The sequence below is a fragment of the Myripristis murdjan genome, chromosome 9 (assembly GCF_902150065.1).
Source record: "Myripristis murdjan chromosome 9, fMyrMur1.1, whole genome shotgun sequence".
NCBI lineage: Eukaryota > Metazoa > Chordata > Actinopteri > Holocentriformes > Holocentridae > Myripristis > Myripristis murdjan.
In genome coordinates this window covers 12,027,910-12,051,792 of record NC_043988.1, presented here as the reverse complement: position 1 = coordinate 12,051,792, position 23,883 = coordinate 12,027,910, and the positions used below count along the sequence as shown (strand labels likewise).

Genomic DNA, 23,883 nt, shown 5'->3' with positions numbered 1-23,883 from the left:
ACCGTCTTTCCTGCTGCATGCAAATCCTGTTAGCCAGCCTCACCAAACACACCAGCACAGCAGTTTTATGGTGGCTGAAGGTGATTGGATAACTATCGGCAGGTGTTGCAAAGACTGTGACCTCGCATGGTGCGTTCACATTGCTTGGATGCTGTTCTGCCACTGGGGCTGACTCAGCAAAATCATGACCTATTTTGAGATGAATCCTGTTGCAAGTCTGAGGTGGTTCTGCCTCCACTCTGCAGGCTTTTGTGCGACTGCAGACTCTGGGTGGAGTTTAGGAACACTGGAACCTAAGTAGCACTGCTAAATAAACAAGCCAGCTGCCTTCTGCAAAAAATTACAATGTTTTTGCCATGTCACTGTTTAGATGAAGTTACTTAGGGGAGAAGTGAAACACTTTCTTGATAAATCTTGTTTAATCCCACACTCAGGAGTTTGGAAGGAAGTGTTAAACACATCTTCATCCCTGATCATCAGTAGCAACCAGCTCTTTTAGAAAGCTGTAAGATTCGTAAACATTTAGAAACGGCAGACCAATATAGTTCTGTTTGAATGCAAAAAGATGCCAGAGTGCAGCTGACAAATGAAACCAAACAAATGAACTGAGTTTGGACCATCAACAATCTGCAACACAAGCTGAATTTGGGTCAAACATCAGCGAATGTTGATTTAACAGCTGGCTGGCCTCGCTTTTCGCACTGATAAAAGAAGAAGAAATGTCTTTCCAACAAAATGTCAGTGACCAATTGAGGTCTTGGATTTAGCTCCGATGGGGATTTGGGGTTTTTAAATTGATAATAGACATAATCTGACCAGAGATTTATCTTAAAGCGGGCATGACGGTCTTTCTTATCGTGTGTGAGGCTTGCATAATAATATTGGTATTTGGCGATAAAGAGATTATGTGGGCTGCTCCACAATGCACCACGCTTTGAGTTTAGATGCTGACGTTAGCCATGCACCCATGCTGTAATGGCTTGGATGAAGCGGAAAGAAGAATACCAAGCCAATGCTGATGCCAAGACATTTCTTGCATTGTGTTTGGCTACCAAACGCCACTGGGAATTTCCCCCTGGCAAGAGCACATGTATAATAAAAATTCTGCAAATTATCAATGCAGAACACAAATAATGGAAAAATCACTTGACAGCAAATCACTTTTTTTCCTTTGTGTCTGTTTCTTTTTTTTTTTTTTCTTGCAGCTTGTCTGCCCACTGGTCTTGCTCTGTCTTGTCCACTATCCCCAAATCACAATTATGTCATGAACAATTAACACCAGCACGCCTTTCCTGCAGCCTGTCCACATTTCCTGAGGATTAGATTGTGTCTAATATTTTCCGAGATAGCTCACTCCCATTTGTGCATGTGACATAATTCAACATATGAACATCTGGATGCTGTTAGCCATGCTGTGCATATTCCTTTCTTTCTTTTTTTCCATCTCAGGGAGTGACTGAGGTAGCCTACACTGAGCTTTTTGAAACCAGTCACTCTCCAGGGCATTGCACTATGGCTGTGTGAACTCAGTGAACCCAATTACAATATCAGTTGTTTGACTCGCTGTTAAACAAAAGAACAATGCATTCATTCTCATGGGAAGTGCATCAGGATACCATACCCATAAGTAACCCATGGAAAGTGTGGGATTATATTATGGCAGAGGAGAGGAATCCTGTAGATTTTAGGAGTGGAGGCCATGGAGTCCTGGGAGTCTGTTTGGATTTAAGAATAGTAACCAGAGGAAATATGAGGTGAACCATTAATGCTTTTCCCGGCTTCTGATAATGGGTTGGAGAACAACTATAGCTCAATGGCTGTTTTCACGTTGTCACTAGAGGCTTCTGGAAGAAAATCACAACCGTTCACAGATCATTCATTGTCTTTGAAGAAAAAGATAGAGGTAGAGAAAGCCAGAGGTTTCAGTCAAACTCGTCCACTCAAATTTTTTTACTTTCACTTGGATTGAAACATTGCAGAACAATGTCCTCATACTGTACCGTGCAAAGTTGTGTGCTATCTTTTCATTTTCCCACAGCATTCATTTAGGGCTCGGACCCCGTCTGATCGCTAAAGAGCGGCTAACAATCTGCACGGCATTCAGATCAGATTCCTCTGCGCTGATCAGCATCAAAGCGCAGCTTCACGCTGACCTCACTTTATCTACACTGAACTGTATATGCATCATCAAACAGTATGCTTTTATCATTGTCCCCACGTGTTCCAGGCTCTGAGGAATTAAAAGCATCTTGTGCATAAAAACCAGACATCTTTGTCAATGTGTACTTGATGAAACTGGCAGAGCAAGGAGCCAACTTTCCAGGAGCGGGGTTCCAGCCTTTCCTCTATGGCTCGATGTACACTCTGGACTACATTAGCGCTCATGTGAAGGATACAGGTCAGTCTGCTGCAGCCGCCGGGAACTGCTGGGCTTTCATTTGGACAGCATGGATGTGCTGTTGGTTGTGATTTGCGCATACGATGTGACAAATACAAGCTGCATAACGTCAGTCTTTGTCTCATACATGAACACATACGGTCCCGTGAAGATTATTTACATAAAACTCAATTGCCGCTGAAGGCCGTGCATGGATGAACATGACATCGTGCTCATTTTTTCCACCCTAGATTATGGAATTTTTTTTGGTTCACGTCTTGCTAGACAGGACGTGCTGTTATAGTGGTAATTTCAATCATCACTGTCTGCTTAGTTTTTGTAACAGTCAGGATAATTGACTCTATATTCTAATGTGCATAAAAAATATAGTAACTTTGACGTACATGAGCAAAAACCATGTTCAATGCAGCATGTAAGGCAAGCCTATGTTACATTGCTTTTTCAACACACTTTCTGTACATGTGTTTATTGGCAATGATTTTGTTTCTAACCTCAAAAAGTGAGGGCAAATGCTCACAAGCAAGAAGACCACGAAGATAAAAGAACAAGTAAACAATGTATTTATATTGAATTAAAAACATGTAGAAATGCTATACAATAACACAAACAAAAAAATACTGACTCAAACACCGTTACATGCAATTGCTCAATGTTCAGGAATACAACAAAAGGGATTTCCAGATGCCTCTAAATCATCCTACTTCTACTGTATGTGGAACATAATACAGTATGCACCTTGTTTTCTGCTCGGGAAAAATAGAATGTTATACGGGCCATGTATTTTGGAGGTACAATCATGATACATGTTCTCAGATAGACACAAGTGTACTCTTTCTTAATAGCCTACGTTCATGGATAAACGGAGGCTCATCATCTCGCTGTTTGCTCAGGATTTTGTCGGGGGTTTCGTCCATCCCTCTGTGGCCACTGGGGGGGCGGTGGGGCCTGAAGCAGCTCTGAGGACCACGACACCAAGGAAGAACGTTTTCGAGCACGCCTGGCCTCATGTGTAAGAGCTATCCATCAGGGAATGTCTATAAACTTCAAGCATGAGAACAATTGCACTGTTGGGCTAAATGTGTACAAAAGTCACTGTAGACAAATAGCTGAAAACAAGTCCGCCACTTCAAAAAAGTGGAAAGGCCACAGCCCACTGACCGTGGCACTCAGATATCCTCAATTAATTGGGTAAAATCAAGGATCGTCACGTGCAGATCACCGGTAGGACTTTGTGTTGCCTTTTCAATCCTTAAGACTCTCTCCGCTCTCCCGTTGGGGGCCGGAGCTCTACAGGCCGGGGCGTGGCGGTGGGCGGGCAGGAGGCGGGGCTCGTCCAGGGGGAGGTCCCTGCGGGGGGAGGGGCAAGGAGCCGGTCGGGGAGGCGGAGGGTGGAGGGGTAGGCGGGAACGCCGGCGGAGCGGGTATGTGCAGGGTGGTGGGTGGAAGAGCCCGGTTAGGAGGTGGGGTGTAGGGTGGGGGCGTGATGGGTGGAGATGGCGTGCTGGAGGTGGGAGGGGGCGTAGGGGGCAGTGGTGGTAAGGTGGAGGAGAAAGATGAAAGGCTGTTGGGGGTCGGTGGGAGCATGCCCTGGGGAGCAGGGGGGTTCTTGCTTGGAGAGGGGTTGTAGATGGGAGACGGATGGTGGTTGTAGTGCGGGTAGCGAGGAGGAGGATTCGACTTGATGCGGGTGAAGTTCATGCATCTGCCCTGAAATTTCAGGAGGAGATTTTAGAGTGATGTAAACAAAAAAAATAATAATAATCATCATTATGTTTTCTGTTTTACTTGTAAAGATTAGAGCTGTTACAGATCTCTGAAATTTTTATGGCACAAAGTCATGAGAGGCAGTGATACAGATTACATGGTAGATCACTGTTTATCCAAGCCCATCAGGACTAAATTGAACTGGATTGTGTTGACTCAATCTGACGCAAGATATGAACAAGGCGCTCACACGCTTTCTGAAATGCCGTGCACCAATGTGCCATTCATATCCCAGTGATTGCATGCAACGACGATAATATGATTTTTGCATGGCTGCATTTGTTGCTCATTATGCCCCATTTAATTAAACCACTTTGTTCAGTCTGGTGTTTGGAAAAATGAGATTCTGCTAAATATCATTGCTTTTCTGAATCTTACTGCTTTGACAAAACACACATGACTTCATTGCTCTGACAGCTGAATTAGTCTAAGGTATAAAAATGTCTCTTGCTGCTTTCTGTTACAAATAGCACACACTTGATGGCTACACCAGATGGTCCAGGGACTATCAGTTATAGAGGAGCTGAATGTTGTCCAAACATACACATTATGATGTCTGGATGATTTGAATTTTAACAAACCTCTACATATGCGGTGATTTTCAATCGGGCGATATTGTGTGTATGCTCTATTTAGCAGAATAAGTAAACCTGCCACCATCTCTCCCGCCTCCAAGCCAAACTGAGGTCATGCAGAGCAGATATCATATTCCAGAAACTAGCTACACCCCTGGAGCCATCGGACTTTTGGGATAAAGGAGCTGGAGTGAGCTGATCGAGGATGACAGTGCAAGTCCGCGCTTCTCTTTTGCTCATGTGAAATGGTCTTCTGAGATAAAACCTTTAACAGTGATATACAGTAGAGTTGGACACAGAAACTCATACCAATGCCCTTATTCCCTCGGCACCTGAAGGACAGCGGGTGTCATGCATGTCTCATGGACTCAGAATTAATCAATACACTTGAAAAACTGAGTGCAGAAACTAAGAAATGATGACCATATGTTTCTGCATGGCCCGCTCTATTGTACACTGTGTTCCTTTACACAACTGGCCTTTAGGCCTTTAGAGGCTCAGCAGTATGGAACTGGACAGGAACCTGACTTGGTACTCTCTCTCTCTCTCTCTCTAGGATCAACTGCCTCGCTCCCTCCCACCACTGCATTCATTTAAGGGAAGTTATAAAAGCCCTGCTTTGACTAGAGATTCCTAATTGCAACCAGAACAGGCTTGTTTACTGCAAATCATCAAGGATACTGAGGCAGTGCTTTCTTCCTGTACACTAATGAAGAGCTTTACGGCGAGGAGGACTCACTCCTGCTCTCATGTTATGTTGATTACGGAGTGCCGTGCTCACCGTACTGAAGCACTCATTCATGGCATGAAAAGCAAAGAGTTCAGCCGTCTGAAAGTTATTCCAGAGTTAGTAACACTGTTTGACTTTGTGGAGCTGCTTCATCCTCCCAATTCAATTCTTCTAGGAAGTAAGTATCAACCTGTGCAGCTGTGGGCCATATCGTGTGTCTTTGTCAGTGCTTGCTAAATAGCTAGAAAAGAGCAGTTGATCCCCAGAATGCATGGAAAGGCTTATTAGGCTTAATAGGAGTGATCTCTTTCTACACCATTTGTACAGTGACTTAACACAATGATGTACACATTACACAATAATCCACTGTTGGTGCATCCAGTAAATTAACTATAACCCTTTAGAAAAACTGACAAAGACTTTTAAGACCATATAATCTGCACAGCATCGGAGGGAACTTGAAAACTTTGCCAGCACTTCCTGACTTCGGTGGCGATGCCTGCTCTGTGCTCAACCCAGGCACTAGACTCTGCTTTCTTGTGCAGCAGAAGATTAATTTTTACAGAACCTCTTGTGGTCAAGGGAGTATTATATACAGAATTCCCTCTGACTCTGTTTTCAGCAGCCCTAAATCCCCCAGTCTCAGTCGACATGTGAGCAGCCAACGCTGGAGGTCAGTGGACTGTTATCCCAACCCCCAGCAGAAGCGGCCTTTGGGGGAGTTACATTTGCGTTTTGTAATGAGTTGACCAGACTTCTTTACATTGCAATGCTCTGAGGCCAGACAGTGCAGTCTAAATGCCAACTCACCGCAAGTTTTCCCATGAGCCTCTGTTTCTATGCATCCTTTATTGCTCACAGCTGCTCCATTTTCACAACATTTTCTGGTTGCTAAAGAATCTCCCCCCTTCCCAAATCCTACTGTAAAAGCAAGCGCTTACGTCACCGAGCAAAATACAAGCTGATTCCCATGTAACGGCCACAGTATACACTTTAAGTAGCTCTTACCTTGTCACCTGGATGTGGTCTCATCACAGACACGCGGTCGTAGCCTTTTCTTAAAAGCACCCATAATGCATCCAATTTGCTCTGCAGAAACAGAGAACAAATAAATCACTGAAAACCCTACTGCTGCCATTATCTAAGCCAAGATTCATTGTTTAAAATCTAGAAAAACCGTGATCAGGTTTAGATTTTTTATGTGTTTTTAAGTGCCCTGTAAGGTGAGCTGCATCCCTCTCAAGACGTTCACCCGGTCTACCCAAAGCCAATTACTGCCAAATCACCAGCATTATTCAATCTTTCACTGTTTCAAAGTCAAAACCTGATATGGTATTAGTTCATTGTGAACTCTTCATAGTTTCAAACCCAGCAAATACTTTGAGGATAAGAGCAGAAAATAAAGCTGTTTTCCCTCACAAAAGTGCTGGCTCTGCAGCTCTGTTCCCTGGAGGTCAGTCCAACAGGAGTCTGGTTTCTATTAGCAATCCCCTGCTGACTGGGAAGACTTTAGAACGATTCCTTTAACCCCCTTCTGGCACCAGGAGGGGGGACTGAGTGCCAGTAGTCACCCACCTTAACATATCTCATGCTATTCTCACTATGACATCTTAATAATGCAATTAACTTACATATCAACAGCCAGAGTTCACTAATTTGGAACACACTTTATGCCGTATGCACTACACATGCTCAGTACAAAAAAAAACTTTGATGAAGCCCCAGCAAATTATTGAACAATGATGCTTGTTTTATACATGAAATGCAAACTAAGCTATACTTCTTGTAAGAAAATAGACACGTCAACAAGTCATCCACCAGCTGCTGTTTTCATGGTGAACACTTTCAAGTCTTTAACTCCACATGTTTGCCAGTTTCGTTGTTGTCGGTCATTACACTTGAAAGAGCCTCTGCAGACCATCCTCCGCCTATCCAAATATTTTCCCCAGACAGTTTCCTCTTGGCTGGCTGTGACTGTACCTTGATGGGCGAGTACCACTTGCGTGGGCCTGGGGGTTTGCGCATGCCATTGTTGAGGACCCGCGTGGGGGGCTGCACAAACTCCTGCTCAGGCATCTTCACTTTGGCGTTCTTTGCCTTCTCCAGCTTGGCTCCCTCTTCAGTGGAGCCTTTCTCACCCCAGCGAACCTACAAATCACAGGGTTTTTTTTTTTTTTTTTTCAATGTGTCAGGTGCTATCTTTAATGAATGAGTATGACATGGCAGCCAAGAATGGAAAAAATGGAGTAGGAGTGTGTGATTGCAAATCAGTGAGAATGGAAGTGAGTGGTGCAGTGTCTGGAATGTGTTGAGGGCCACTTTCAGCCACGTCAATTTCCTCTAACATCTTTGCAAGGCTTCCCATAGGTGTTTTTATCATTACTGCGGACACTCTGTTGTTCTTGTTTTTGCATCTGTTTTTGTGAATTATGCCATGTACTAGTGCAACTTTGTCATTCAGCAATACTAAATATAGCATCATGACAGTTTACTGTTAGGCCTCTCCTTCCAGCCACATCCTGAAGAAGATCTTGTAATCAATAAACGGGACATTTCTCAAATAATCAGAGTGGGTCTTGTACGTGAACGCCTTGATGAGACTTTCACATGCAGAGTTTCAGCAGATCTCACCTCCATTCTTTTGATTCCACCGACCCCTCTCCCTCCGTAGTACGAGGCATCAACAGTGGGCCACTTCTTCTTAGGAGTTTCCAAGTCCTCGTCGTCCTGTGGGAACGTGTTACCTTTTATCATGTGGCATTTTATATACGTTGTGTGACTAGTTAAATAAGCTCCACTGCACGCTAGAGCCCAACTGGTGCTGGATTTTTGGGGTTGATATTTGGGAGTAACAAAAAAAAAAAATACACACATTTGTGGCAAGGAATCCAAAAATTTGGTAATCATATCGGTATAATAAGTATATGTGCTGAGAGTTGATATTTTGAAGTCTTTCTGCATATCAGCCAACGTTAATGCCAATACCAATATATTTGTGATGAGCTAATATTGGCCAATATATTGGATTTTGCAGCATTTCCACACAGTAACACCTGGGGACTAGCTGGTAGAAACACAGTGTGGTGCTGTTAGTCACCAGGCAGCTCGTCTGGACTACTTCCTCCTGTCTAGAGACCCCCACCCCCCTACCCCTCCGCCCCCCCAAACCCTTCATTGTCCCCTCTGTGGTCGTTGTCAGATCAGAGGAAATTACAAAGCCCACTGGCCAATCGTCTGATGTTTCAGCTCTATATATACCCTGTCTGACTAATCTGATCCACCAGGGCTTTCTACGGAGGAAGCTGGAAGTGCAATTGAAAGACCAGCGCATGACATTCAACCTGAACATCATTTCTAAATTAACTGGCTCAAGATACCAGCATCTCCTCATGCATCCTGCCCTGCCCCACAGTGGCACGATCACTCGCTGGTCATGCAGTGTCTGCTGTGGCTGTGCTTGTCCTGAGAGGAATTCAGCATAATTGCCTCTGAATGTTTCGAGCACTGAGAAAGTGTTTTGATTACATGGTTAGGTTGATGAAATCAATGAGAAATAATTTCATTACTCGATTTCATTTCAGGTCATAATCCCGGGAGGTCCAAACGGCACCAGAAGAGGTTGTTTAAAAAAAAAACATGTCTCATTAAACATTAATTGAAACCTTGAACATGGAAATCATCGTCTTTAAAAGCGGATGGGGGGAAAAAAAGTCAGGATTTCATTACTGGTCAGAGAGGGCGTTCACTCACAGCACATCTGATGAATTATTGAATGAATAAAAACAGAGTTGCATGCCAGGCAGCATGAGTGAATGGCACCGCAGAAGAAATGCTCGTAATACAAATGGTCATTAAGGTTTTACTGGTAAATCTGACAATGACTGAGCCTACACACCATCCTGTAATTCTTTCTCCCTCCCATATGAATGCGTCAGAACCTTAAAGGCTCATTTGATAGATTTTCCCTCAAAGTGTCAGTGTGAAGAAGAGAGCAGCTGTTTGAAACTCAAACAACGGGCAAGACTCTTACCGAACTCTCCTCCTCAACTGGCGGCGGGGGCTCGTGGATGATCTGTGAAAATAAAACACAGAGAGTGTTGCGTGAGGGAGGGAGGGAGGGGAGGGGGGTGTTGTAACACATCAGAAAGCACAGAAGTCATAAAAACAGGCATCAAAATAGATTTTTATAAAGCTTCATGTCATAGTAATATGTTGGTTGTGTGCAACACGGTTACTCAACAACACATGGCTGAGGAATTGTTTTTTCTAGGTTTTTTTTTTTTTTTTTTGCTCTGTTACTTGCAAGAGCAATGCGCTGACCTAGAAATGTGCCATCCAGATTTTTTGGACGGAGTTTGTTGATTAGGAGGAGAAGAGAAGAGCAACAGGCATGATAACACTGTATTTTTCGCACTGGAGTTCTGCATAGAAAAATAATGCTACATCATGATTATGTGCTACTGCTTCATTATAATATACATTTCTGCATATTGTGGCAAAAAGCTTTTTTGTATGTATGTATGCTAATATGTTTATTATATGTCCTAGTCCATCCCCTTGCTCTTCTGTTGTCTTTTTGCCATGTGCTTCCATTTGCTCAGTGCTTATGCCCCGAAATGTGTTGTAAATATGTTTCTGCGCCGGAGTCATCAAGTTAATTTCTTCTACATTTAATGAACTGGACAAAATTAAGCGATTGTGCTTCTCATTTCTGATTTTTCCTCCATGCTTCTCCAAGTCGTGAAACACAAAGTGATTTCCCTCGGTAACCTAGCATCGCTTTCCTAAACAGAGCCGGGCATGGACTTCGACTGGAAGTAGCTGACAAGAACACAAAAAAAAGTAAAGAGAAGGACAGCCATGTTGTAAAAGCTGACATCTTTCTCTGGCAGGCTCAACTTTCCGCTTTCCAACCCTGGAAATGTTGGAATTGATTTTGAAGAGACACTATAGTTGTCGATTGGATAGAAAAATGCAGATTCTGACAGAAACGGGACGGTAACGACAGGGCTTTCTGGGAATCTGCGAGGCTTGACGTTCGACCATTAACCAAATAAAATCACCAAAAGCATGTTTTTCCACTCACATTTCCTGTTTGAATCCAGAACAGCAGATGACCGTCATAACACAATAAAAGAATCCTCTTGATGAAACTGTTTATATCTGATGAGTTATCGTTCCCCTACCAATGTCATAGTAACACTGATAGCAACCCAAAACATGTCATTAATTTTTCCACACTAAATCAGTCATTCATGTCACTGATAGGATAATATGGTCTTATCAGTTTATAGAAAGTAGGGCTTCCAGTCTCTCCACTGAGGGAGTACTGAGAGGTGTGTCCTCCCTAAGGCCTCCGAGGTCACCAGCTGTGACCTTGCAGAAACGCAAATTATTTCAACAGCGACATAATTACTTAAACACATCTTTACCAGGTGGCCTTGACCTCGTCTCGTTGTGGACTAAATTCATCTGCAGGGAGCCAAAAGGGCGGAGGGCATGCGTCCCACTTTGACTCGACCCTAACCCTCTCTCTATAGGAATGTTGTTTAGGTTAACTAGATGCCCTGCGGGGCGTTAGCCAGACAAAACAGACCTGGAAAAGACATTTCACCCAATCTTACTGTCTGTCTACATTGTTGCACGAGTTTATGCATTTGTACATTTGAAACCACTTAGAACTAAAAAAAAAAAAAAAAAACACACAACTGATCCATACTGTGAACTAGTATGTGTTTATTATTATTGCGGTGTTTTGGAGAGCTCACCACAGTGCAACAGAGAGGCCAGAACCACCAGAGGAGGGCCAACACGAGGAGCAGCATCAGGATGAGCAGAGCTATGGCCAGGATGGTCCCGTCAGACTGTGACAAAGACAAGGGGGTTCAACAAGCATGAGGACACTGTCCAAACACATAGAGCACCACATGAAGCTGCAACAGATAGCTTTCAGTGTCAGTTCTGATGTATTCCTATGTAAGGAGAACATAAAATGAAATCATGCCTGTTAAAGTAAAACATTACGGTTGTGGCTGAATTCTATGCTCCAGTCGTCGTGCAATGCGCCATGTAATCTCTGCTGATTTCGGTAAAGCTGAAATATTTGGACAACTTTGCATCAGTCACTTATATTTCTGAAGATTGTGTTGCATGGGTTGGTTTCACTGGTATGTTTTGTAGTTTTAGAGCTGGAGTTTTTTTTTTTTTTTTTTTTTTTTTTTTTTAGAGTATGGAATGTGCTGAGCCAAAGAGAGTTTTTCAATTCACTGGTGAGGTGGGATGACGTTAAAGCTGGAGTCAAATGCTGGCACATCGTACTCACACAGCCTACAGTAGTAATGGTGACTGAACTGGAGATGAAACTGAGACCTTCGTTCATACTGACATAGAGGTTGGCCGCCCTGGAAAAGACGGGGAAAAACATCTCAGCTGCCATCCCTCAGTGAAATAGATTCGATGAGGTTATGCAAAACCCCACATTTATTATAAATCTACTGCAGGACTTACATTCCCTCATCTTGAAGTATTGGTGCAGGGCAGAGAAGATATGTATCCTCCACAACCAAAGGCTTCACCACTAGAGAATAAGGAGGAAAGGGGTCACAAAATAGCTAAAACACCAGCCAAACATTCCAGTGTTGTCTTGCAGCAACAGGCAGTATTTATCCACCTACAAACTTTACAACCAGGAGCTTTGAGCATTTGAATACCAAGGAATTACCATAGATTATGTCATTGTTTAGCTTTGGTTGAGATTTACCCATTAGCTAATTAACATCAGTCAAATGTCTTCACTTAATTAGATGGTAAATGCTGTGCAGGGAGAGAGGAGGGACCACTGACGTGACGAAAGCAGTTGGATGATGTCATATTTTTGTAATTCAATTAACAAACTGGCTGACAGCAGGCGCACATGCTTCAAAACAAGCTCTTTGTTGTCTGCTGTCTAGAGACATCTGCATCCCTCTCAATAACACCAGTAGAAACCATTTGACCATAGCATTTGTTTTTGGGGCAGATCGAGGTTCTGTCCGTGTCCAGCTGGCTTTTGGGGGAAACAGATCCAGCGAGCGTCGTCGCCCAAGCCTGTGTGTTTATCCTGGCTGAGGCAGAGCATACCCCAGAACTGAGGAAATCAACACAAGAGCCGCGGGCTGCTCCTCTCGAGAAACACCGCGCGGGATGGAGGAGAGGGGATCGATACTGCCAAAAACTGCTCAGAGCCAATATACGCTGGCCCACATATCCAACCCAGAGGTCATCTCTGCACCCACCCAGCCCTTTCAGTGGCCTTTCACTATCAAAAGAGGATGAAAAGCGCTGAAGGCCTTCTGCAGGGGGAATGGAGGACTAACTACTGTGAAGTCCAGTAAAGAGCTGACGGGCTCTGATTCACCATAGTCATCACATTTCCATTGTTTGAACGCCTGCTCCTGCTCCATGTCACACTGTTTTGTTGGACTGTTTATTCCCAAAGAGTTGAGAGAGGTCATGTTTTACTGTGTGCTGCACACATCTACCTTTTGTTAAAGCTTACTCTGTAAATATATAGAATTATTGCTCAAGATGATCCCAGATGAGAGATCTATGTGAAATGATTTGTTTGGATGGACTGTCCACAGGGTCACTTAAGATTAAGCTGCGTGCTTGACTCTGTGAAGTAATTTGAAATGGGATCAGAAGATTTCAAAAGAGACAATTCACTTATTGAGGTCTTGCTCCCCATTATTCATGAAGCTCCGTGTTGCTCACTGCACTGCACTCGCAACATCTGTCACCAAATAAAAACTGTTCAGGACGTCTCCCCCACTGCCAAATCCCAGAGAGCCTGACTCTATTTGCTGCTACTTTTCCTGGAGACACAGACTCAAACATCTATTCAGCTGCTCAGCACATGTAGTTACACATTGCTGCTATCCTTTTCACCATTTCACCATATTTACAGAGAATGGAAAGGGGCGGACTGAAGGTGGACCATGGAGAGAGTCAGCGAGTGCAAGACAAGATGAAATGGAGAGCAGACAGGCTGTCCATATACAAGGGATTCACATTCATCTCTAGGCAGTCTTAACATGAACTAATTATTTTCATTTACAATTTGCTCCTTATGTGAAGTAAACAACTTCTACAAGATGGAGTGTAAACACTCTGCAGACGTGAATATATCTGTGGGAGGAGTATACAAGAATAATAGGATCCACATAAGGAGATCATTTTACTTAAATTGGTTCCATGTCCTGTGTTTGTATGCAGGAAGTTGGATGTTGTATCACACAGAAACAATTAAAATTCTGAGGCACTGTTTAACATTTGATTGGCACTGCAATAATACCTGAGAGGGCATTCTTTGCTGTGTAATTCGACCGCGATGCCTCTGCTGAGTGCCACCAGTGTCACCAAAGCACCCGTCATCGCAGTAAAGAAACGGCCCACTGGCACATTACAGCTTTTATAAAACAGCTGGAAACGCATGAATACCATCTAAACGTTTGCTTCAATGAGCAATCCCAGTCACGCCCTCTGCCTCAGAGGGGCAGACATTTTGTTTGTAGCTCAATCCTGGTTAATCGCTTGCTTTGTAATTAGACCAGCACCTCCTGCAGCTATTGCGGCATGCATGGTAGGAAGTGGGGTTTAACTACTCTTACAGTAGGCCACTTGTAAAGACCACAGGGAAATTGGATGTGCCCTCAAGGCCCTCTCCCCTTCTTGCTGCCTTGTGTGTGGCACTGTTTCACCTTTATCTCTTTTCTCTGGCCCCTTTCAAGGCTGTAAAACTAAAAAAACACTCCTATTAAAACAAAAAGCTGTTGTACCAGTAACAGAAATAAAGGCAGAGCTACTTATTTGATCACAAAGGACACCAGCTGCGTTGCTGACTCTGTGCTTGACTTTTGGGAAGTTGAGCAAGATGTAATTAAACCTAATTTTACCATTTTCAGCTGACTGATTTGTTTACAGCTGTTTTTATCTTGGCTCACTTCAGTGATCATTTTTTGGCTTTCGCCAACACATGTTTGGATAAAACTTCCGTGTATACACACAGAGTAGACGAAGTGAATCAGACACTCAGATGCCTCATCGATTCATCACCGCTTAGCTGGAACTGCACTCACTCTTTGTAACTGTGTCATTGATCCGGAAGCTGCACAGGACCTTGTCAACGTTCCTGGCGTGGAGAAATCCATTCCCTCTCACCACCACCTGGAAAGACTCTGGACGAGGAGAGGAAAAGCACAACGGTCACCTTCACAACTGAAGCTGACTTTACAATGAAGCCTGTCCTGCTGTTCAAGGTAACAGCCGAACCCATCATCATCCCAGGATCAGACATTCAGCGACACCCCTTACCAGCTATTGCCTCGCCGCAGTGGTCACTGAGTTTAAATTCCTTGGGCGACAGAAAAGACTTTGTGGTCCGAGAGACTTTGAGTTGTAAACATGTGGGTATTATACTGAGGTTCTCCTGGAGCCAATACCACAAACCCCAAAACATGTCATGTTAACACTTGCTTTTACAATAGGGAAAGTGGTGTCTTGTGTAAAACAAAGCACTAAGCCTGGCTAGTAGTGTGCATTGCAAAAAAAAAAAAAAAATGTGGAATGATTTGTGTCGTAGTTGATGTTGGCAAAAGGTCAGGGTTTAATTATTCAGAGCAAATTAGATACTACTGCTACTGTCTGTGGACAACATTTACGCTGATGAGACGCTTCTTGTAATAAATTTGGCTTCAAATGTCTCATCTTGAAACAGAGATGCCTCAGGAAGATGCGTGGGAGAGGCCAGAGGTAGATATCTTCTCCTTACCTCCTGCACAGATGCTGGAGGGCTCTGCTGCCAGGATCTCAATACACGACTTCTTCAGGATCTGAGGAGGTGAGGAGAAACAGATCTTGGGTTGAATTTTCTGGTAATTATTTGATATACTTTCCTACTCACTCTCACAGCATGTCTGGCCTGTTTCAGCTCCACTGATGATATTTATCTGCCTCCTAATTAGCCTTTTGCTACTTTGTTCTCAGGCTGTATCTTGTCTTCTGGGCTTTTAGTTGTGATTTTCTCTCATTTGTGCTCAGCGTGAATGTCTGTAACCCCGACTCTGCAGGAAACTATGCACTGTAACCCTGAAGAGGAGACTGATTTATGACCCACTGCCCTGCTCGCTTGAGACAGAGCCAGGAGCTTTCAGTGTGTTGTTAATGCGCTCCAGATGACAGTCAGCTGCCCGACCTTTAACACTGCTCAACAAACCTCGTATCCAAGCGACAACAGCCCCTCTGCGACAAACTGTTTTTCATTCCTCCATCCAGCGGATACGAAAATATAAGTCAATACCGCTGAGGTGGGCCTTAAGAGCTACAGTACACACACTTTGATCCTGTTTGGCCAGACTTGGGCAGCGCAGATCAAAAGCAGGGAAGTCACAGTCCCAGCAGGTTTTCCTGGAATCCTGTCCCTGGCAAGACTCGATGGATGGAATCGTTTATCAAGCCCTAAACCTATTTTGTCATGTTTCCTGTTTGCTATTTGATCAGATTGTTGATGGATGCAGGAAGAAGGATGTGATGGGAGAGATGATATGAATTTCAGATATGCACATGATTTCCGGTGCGCCACCAAATGCTACTTTTTAACGATTTAGCAATCCCCATTATGACCAACTAGCCAATCATTATACTCATTACAACAGTTTATAGGATATAATGATGTATTAGTGTAGGAGTTATCCATTGCATTCATCATAAATGCCATTAGACTGTGGCAGAAATGACATCCTTACCGAATCAATGACGCCTTGCAAAGCCTCAAATCCATCATTTACAGGGAAGACGTGGTCCTTGCTATCAGCAATCTTGGCCAACTACACAAGACGACAGTAAAATCACAAGTTAAAGAGTTAAACGAGAATTCAGTTGCTCATCTAACAACCGAAGCAAAGCTACAAAACACTTGGGAAACCCTGCAAAAATCATGGGGGAAACCTGATGCCCTGATGGTCTCGCTAATGCTGTCATCCACTGAAGTGCAGGCATCACGTGAAGGCAAACATACCTGTGTCTCATTGAAGTCCTTCACCCCGACGCAGTAAACTGAGGCGCCCAGACTTCGGGAGCGGTTGGCCTGTCAGGTATCACAGATTCACAGCAAAAACAGGAAGACACTCAACACCTGGGTTCAATTACACCTCTGGGTTTCACAACATCTACCAAAACACAGTTAAAAAGCTTGGTGTTTGTCTGGCTCTGACAGGACTTTAGAAGCTGTTGAGCAACACTGTGTTGTTGTTGTTGAATAATACTTTGCATTGTCACGTAATTATCAAAACGTCAGAAATGTGCATCAGTGCCAGACAGAGTCCAATAACATTTCCCAGTATTAGCCCTTCTGCAAACTTGTGGTCTTAACAATGAATGACGACGTAAGACCGCACACAGATGGCACGAGGTCGCTTTTCGAGCTACTGGAGATGTCAGCCGCACTTCATCAGCACCTGACCTGCTATCCGTGCTGTCCACATGTGTGCGAGGGCATTCAAAGCCGATTAAACAGGCTCAGCTTTGCACGCCTGCACCTGCGTTCACTGGCTGGTTGAAGGGAATAAATCGTCGGTTTTTGCTGCAGATGTGTGCAGAAGGACTGGGCCCATTTCATTCACGGTGCAGATGGGAAGTATAAATCTGACAGACACTCTGACCTGCCTTTATACCTCACTAAACAGAGGGGATCAAAGTGGTGATGTATAGGGTGGCAGTGTTTGATCTGGGCCATCACGTGCACAGTCACATAGTTCACCTGGTTACAATTTGTGTGACCCATTTAACCTCCATCTCTCTCTCTCTCTCTCTCTCTCTCTTTAACCCCTCTCCACCATCTCTCACCTCTCTCTCAGCATAGTAGAAAAGATCCTCATGCAGCTCTCCGTCTGTGAGCGCTATGATAACACTGGCAGTCCGATAGCCTGCGCAAAGAGAGAAAAACCTGATCACACCTGGTGCTATTCTGCAATTTTAGCAGTGCAATAAGCCATTCAAAATTATTAATATTATTCCCATTTTGCACTAACATCATTCAATGAAGATGCTGTCACTGACAGTCCTATATTTTTGTGGCTACTCCAATTGCATGGAAAGCGCGCAGACAAACTACATCACTGAAGAATGTACTGGGCCCCCCTCTGGGAAATAAACAAATTCATTCTGAGCTGTCGAAAAGGCAATTCAAGGTCAAGTAGCGAGTCAAAGCTGTCACTCGCTCACATACATTGCATTCAGTGATCTTGAGGTGAATTACAAACCGGGGAAGTTATCGCCTCCAGCTGGTGATCATTATGTGGCGAACAACCACCCACAGGAAGAAAAATCAATCGTATTTTCAGATAAGCATTGATTTATGCTTTTTTCCCCTTAAATGACCTTGTCCTCAGTCAATTTAAAATATGGCATAATGATTTAAAAATGAGCCAAGCTGGGTAAACAACTATTCTGCAATAACAAGGGAGGGGTAAACTGAGTTTAGGTTGATTTACCACCTACTACATCCCTGTAGTAAAACCTTCAGCAATCTGGAGGAAAGAAATAAATCGATGAACTACATACCTTCATGATTTCCATAGTATATCTGCTCACTGGCCTGCAAAAGAAGAGAAGCTGGATTGAAAATGTGAGCTATTGTCTAGTGAATAAAGTCCTCCCTGACTGATTGAATACAAGAGCAGTTTTGGCTGTGGACTGGGTGCTCTTGAGAGATAAAATAGATGCCATGCCAGCTCAAAGTTGAACCAACTGGCAGCTCACCCTCTGAATGCCCTCATGCATGAAGGTGTCTCCTCCTGGAAGCACCCTCTGCAGCTCCTCCAGACCTTTACGAATGCGCTCCCTATGCAGACAGGCAGGCAGGAAATAAGGTCATTCACAATGTTGGTGCATCTAATCAGAAAGAATCCTTTTCTCAGAATCAATAACGAACTTACCTTTTGACTAAAAACATGCACTGCCATGCGTGGGAGCAGAGTGTTATACAAGGTCGACATTTTCGGAAAAATCAAAAAATACTGACCATGTGTAAAAGATTAGAGAATTCAAATAATATTTGCGGGTTGTTTTTTTTTTTTGCAGGACACTGTCATGCAGATCAAGAGGAAATAAGAATAAGATAGCAGGAAAGCTTTAAAAAGAGCAAACAGTTTGGAGCTGCCTGGAAAGTCTGCCTCAGGAAATACGAGACACATTTGCAGCCCACATTGTGTCAAAAACCACATGATGAAGTCGCTGTCCAGACTGATGACTGTGCAGACAGATCACCGTGTGGGAAAATAGCAGCCCTGACTCTCTTTCTTAGCGATAAGGTCATTTGAGGAATCAACCGTTTTCGACTGATCTGATATTAGTTTCCCTTCGTTACATACTTGTCTTCAAGGCAGCTGGACAATAGAAATGCAAAGTTTACTGTAAAACAGGTTTGAGGTCACCTCCACCCACCTGTCCTCTGTCAGACCCATTAAAATCCTCCCTTCAGTGGAGAAGACAATGAAGGACATCCGCAACTGTGGACTGGGGCGGAGAGGGGAGAAAAATATGTTCCTTTAGATTGGCAATTACGTCTCTATTACATGTTTAACCAAAGCAAACCCAGATGGCATGATGGTGTTTGTGTTTATGGTTCATTTTTTGTGGTAGGGCGTCTTTAGCTTGTCATGTGACAAGCAACTGATTTTTTTTTTTTTTCATTACCTTATGAATTTGTGAGCCAGATGTTCAACAAAGTGGTAGATTTCAGTCCAGTGATTCTGCACACTCCCAGATCTACAAAGAGAAATCCAAATACTTTAGAGATTATTTTTCTGAACAACTGCTGTTGCCAGGAGCTAGGCTACATCACATTTTGAGCGCACTAACAGCTGGTTAATTTAGAATGGGTTTTTTAAAAGGTGTTGGAATATATAACAGGCAAAATGGGACCTCCTTGTCACCCTGTGTTTATTACTGATGTCCATCACTCATATCAAATCTTATCTCTTACTTCAAGTCAGGAGGAAAGAAACAAAACAGTCACAGTTCTGTGTGATTAAATACTCTGGACAGCGCTGCAGTCTGATGCTGAGGAGTAGTAATGACGTCATACTTCTCAGATTTCTCTTAATGTCTTTATAATGCACCCGCAATTATGTCAGTGTTATTGGAGTCAGATAAATTAACCCTCGTTATGCCCACATGTCCGGACAGCTCTGTGTTCACAACTAGGTCAGGCATGATGTAAAGTGTCTGGCCTTCTACAGTCAGCTTAAACTCTGAAAATTACTGTTGCTTTTCACATCATTACATGGAGTTTGTATTGGACTGTATTGTTTTGACCACAGAGTTCTCATTTTTAATCTTTGAACTATAACCTCGCGATTGGCTCCAGGAATCCTTTTCCCTCACTGTTTGGAAAATAATAGTAAAAGAACTCAAAGTTTAATGGGGGAGAATCTTGGCTGCGTGGTTATCTATAAAATATAAAGCAAAATAAACATATCAAACATCTAATGATAGGCTTTCATAGGTCTACATGCAGTTGGATATTAACAGCTGCTGCTTGGAAATGAATAGCTGTTGAAGTGACCTACATGTTTTCTTTTTTCAAGTGCAGTTTCGTCTAATGTGTGTGACTGTGCATTCTTATCAAAATTTCTTTCATTTACACACTCCACCCGCCTCCCTGCAACATTTTTCAAAACACCTCTTTTTCCATTGTTACCATGACACAAGTCCCAGCACAAACAGCCCAGCCAATAGGCTGAAACCTTGGAACATCTGGACCTAATGGAGAAAGGGTTGTGCAGACACGGAGAGAAGAGAAGAGAGAAGGGATCAGGCAGATATTGCAGGACAGTCAGATATTGCAGACAGAGCAGGTAGAAGTCATCACTACTAAGACAGGTTAGAGATTCTGGCAAAAAAGATGAGGAAAAAAACAAAGCAAAGGAACTAGAAAAGCAACAACCGTGAGAAACAGACTGATGCCCAACAACAAATGCTGTCAGGTCACACATGTAGTATGACTCGGCCTGTAAGACACAGTTCACAGTGACGATTTGCCTCTATTACACACAATTGCTTAATTTCCCCTTAGCTCAACAGCAGTCTGCCTTGGCATTCGCATGTAGGACAACTGGAAAATCCATCACTGTGACTAAGAGACTTTTGAAACAGTGGAGTCAAAGGAGAGGCAGATGTAAATGTCAGGTTCAGAGCAAAACAGTCCAATCTCATCTTCCACATCAGAAAAATATCAATTGGGTTAGTTATATGGCAAAACTTGTTGACCCATTTGGCAAAGATGTTGGTTTGTGGGTGGGTGGGAGGGATGGGGACTCATTTCAAGCCAGGTTTGCGAAACACAAATGTCTTAAGGTAATTGCTCTCATTCAGTCCAAAGTCAACACACTGGTTAAGGAAAAATGTTAGAGCCAAAGGAAGCATGCATGTATTTATCTGCACAGCTCTTTCCCTACATGGTAAAGAAATATCCTCGGCTATTTTGATGAAATCCAAGAAAATGTAAGCAGGTAAACAAGGACACTGAGACGAAGTTAACGTGATCAATTCTTGAAAGAATGTTTTCACCTATCTCCCTAGATCCTGGCTGTAGGTGCGAGCATCAACTGAGTGGAAAAACTGCTCTGATTACATCACTCACATCCTGTTTAGCTAAATTTGTAGAGCATGACAGAAACTAACATTGGATGCCTCAGGGTTGAGGGTTCAATTGTGGCTGGGGCTGCCCATGCAGAAAACATATGGACTTACTGTCAGCCACTTTGGGACACAACACTCCCTCACATGCCATAGCTTATATATGATGAAAATGACACATAACATTCAATTACAGACTAATAACTACCATCAATGCATCAGTGCATTTCCACCAGTGGGAAAACTCTCCTTTCTTTAAAATAATACTGTGCAAAAATAAAGTTGTTCAGTTTAGTTCTCTCACTGTGCTCTTCACCACAGTTTGACTTTGAACTCCAAATAATAAGATGCTGCTCCTACATGACACGACACCAGGGGGAGCAATGACAACAAAAACGATGACGATATCATGGAGACCTTTGCAAAGCTGCCATCACTTGCACTGACAGAAGCAGGTATATAACGGTGCAAAATAAGCAGCAACGGGCCATAACACAGTACTGTTATAACTTCCATGTCGATGCAGTGAGTTTTGATTTTGTTTTTACTTTGTTTTCTTTGTTTTTGTTAAAGGTCAGCAGGAGGAAAGTGGAATTTTCAAGACTTAGATGACATTGCACCACAAAGTATCTGTTCCTCGACCATCTATATGAAATGATCTACCTCACGCATCCTTTTCACTTTGCAAGAAAAATCACTTTATTCCTCCTTGCCTCTTGTGAGGGAGAAGATAGCAACAGACTCACTTGTCCAAAACAAAGTAGAGATCAAAGCCTCCATAGCATGAGGATGCACCGGCCTGCCTTCGTTCTTGGTTCGGTCCGGTGTTTCCAGCAGTCAGAACCACCAGCACAGCTCCAAACACCACTGGGACCCAGGACCCTCTGCTCCAGCACGAAGGCATTATTCCAGTTGGGGAAAATCTCATTCACATAAGATGATGACAGCAATCACTTTCAGTGGAAAAAAAAGAGCAAAACAAGAGGCGAAAATAATCCTCAGTGCAGGCTCTTCCCTCAAGCCTCTGCAGGCTTCTTCAGCACTGAAAAGAGCAGTAATCCAAAGGAGTGAAGTGAGTGTTACTCTGAGGGAGAAGAGAATGCATGAATGCTGTGGATCCGACTTTCATCACTGGGACAGAGACAACATGCACAAACCTCCACAAGCCCTGCACTCTAACTCCTTTATGCTTTTATTATAGGGTCAAGAAACAGAGTCGAGTATTCCAGAGTGAACCTCAGAGCACTGGAAGTCTAACTCTCAGACTCTCTGCAAAACTCTCTCTCTCTCTCTCTCTCTCTCGCTCTCTCTTTCTCTCTCTCTCCCTCTCTCTGGTAAAGTGAGATGAAGACAATGCAATGGAAACCTGCATATCTTAATGGTTCAAACAACAAACTCTCCTGGCCTCTACTGCCACCCAGTGGTGCTAACTGGCTAATGACTGGCTGTAAACCACCAGAATCAGAATCAGAATCAGAAATACTTCATTGATCCACGTGGAGAAACTGGGTCAGGTGCAGTTGCTCAAATTCTCAAGAGAAAAATACATATAAGCATAAGTGGAATTAAAAGAAATGGAAACGGAAATAAGAAATTTAAAAATGCATATGAAGTGCATATGAAAAGTATTAAAAAAAAAAACATGCAGTATGTAAAAATATGTGCATTAATCCTAATTTGTGCATGAATCTTAATCTGTAAGAGATATGTGCTTTATATGTGCATTATGTAAAGATATGTGCATTAATCCTATAATAATGTTACAACAATATGTACAGAAATAAGAAACTAAGAGTATGTAAAAAGTATACATCACTGACTAAACAACCTCAGTGTATTGATTTTCACAGCTTTATCCACAGGCTCTTATGCAGAACTATGACTTTTTATGGCATTTTGATGAACCTGCTGGAACTCACATGACCTTGCAGCTGCTCAGTGACCAATGGGAGAAGACTGCGCCGGTGTGGTGCAGCTCCCACGTGTGCTGTTATTGAATTGTATGAATGTGAAACAAGACATTGCTGGGAAACAGCACATATACTTAGTTGTCTTTAACTGGACCGTTACTGATTCAAAAGGCAAACAAAAACTCCAGATGAGAGATATTTACAGCCTTTCTTTGCTCTTTCTTTACAAACCATTTGTTTTCATAATGAACACAGTGTCATACGCTCTTACACAGGATTAAACACTACAAACACTTCGACAATACATTTATTCTTGAGCTTTATGTCTCGTATGTCTTTATGTTTAGTTGACCTTACTGATTCACTTTGAAAATAGGGAGGGGTCCTACTGGCTGGTGCTGTAATTCTGCCCTTCCATAAAGGCATTTACAGTCAGTGGCAAGAGTAAACATCATGTGCTGACCACAAAAATGGGCCAATAAACAAACAGTGCACTAATGAAATGCAGTGGACTTTCAGGAAATTGCAGCCATGTTTACACATCATGCTTAAGAGCAACAAAACAGACAAGGTTATGGTTGATTCTCATTTTTTATTGGCAGCAGGGTGGTTAGTCCATACAGCGCTCTGCAACATGGAGGAGCTGATGCATTTACAGCTATAGAGTGGTATTCCTCTACTACTTCTCAAAGATTTATGGATACAAGAAAAAGGTGAAGGAACGAGGGTTGTATTTAGTCCCAATTTTATAATCAGCACCTGAAAATGTCCCAGACCAAGAGAACATATGATAGATCAACCATTACTTCTCTTCAGTGCTTACATATGAAA

General features: G+C 43.0%; 1 protein-coding gene across 1 annotated transcript; it reads right to left on the bottom strand.

Moving 5' to 3' along the window:
* Positions 1–2,998: 2,998 nt before the first annotated feature.
* Positions 2,999–22,424, bottom strand: antxr1a (ANTXR cell adhesion molecule 1a). The gene is made up of 18 exons (XM_030060266.1): positions 21,889–22,424; positions 19,199–19,270; positions 18,947–19,018; positions 18,263–18,344; positions 18,065–18,098; positions 17,348–17,427; positions 16,521–16,589; positions 16,249–16,329; positions 15,276–15,336; positions 14,584–14,682; positions 11,975–12,044; positions 11,790–11,868; positions 11,236–11,331; positions 9,498–9,539; positions 8,099–8,194; positions 7,448–7,615; positions 6,476–6,556; positions 2,999–4,105 (listed from the first exon to the last, which is right to left on the bottom strand). The coding sequence occupies exons 1-18, from the start codon at positions 22,068–22,070 to the stop codon at positions 3,686–3,688; spliced, it is 1,884 nt and encodes a 627-aa protein (XP_029916126.1). The 5' UTR covers positions 22,071–22,424; the 3' UTR covers positions 2,999–3,685.
* Positions 22,425–23,883: the final 1,459 nt, after the last annotated feature.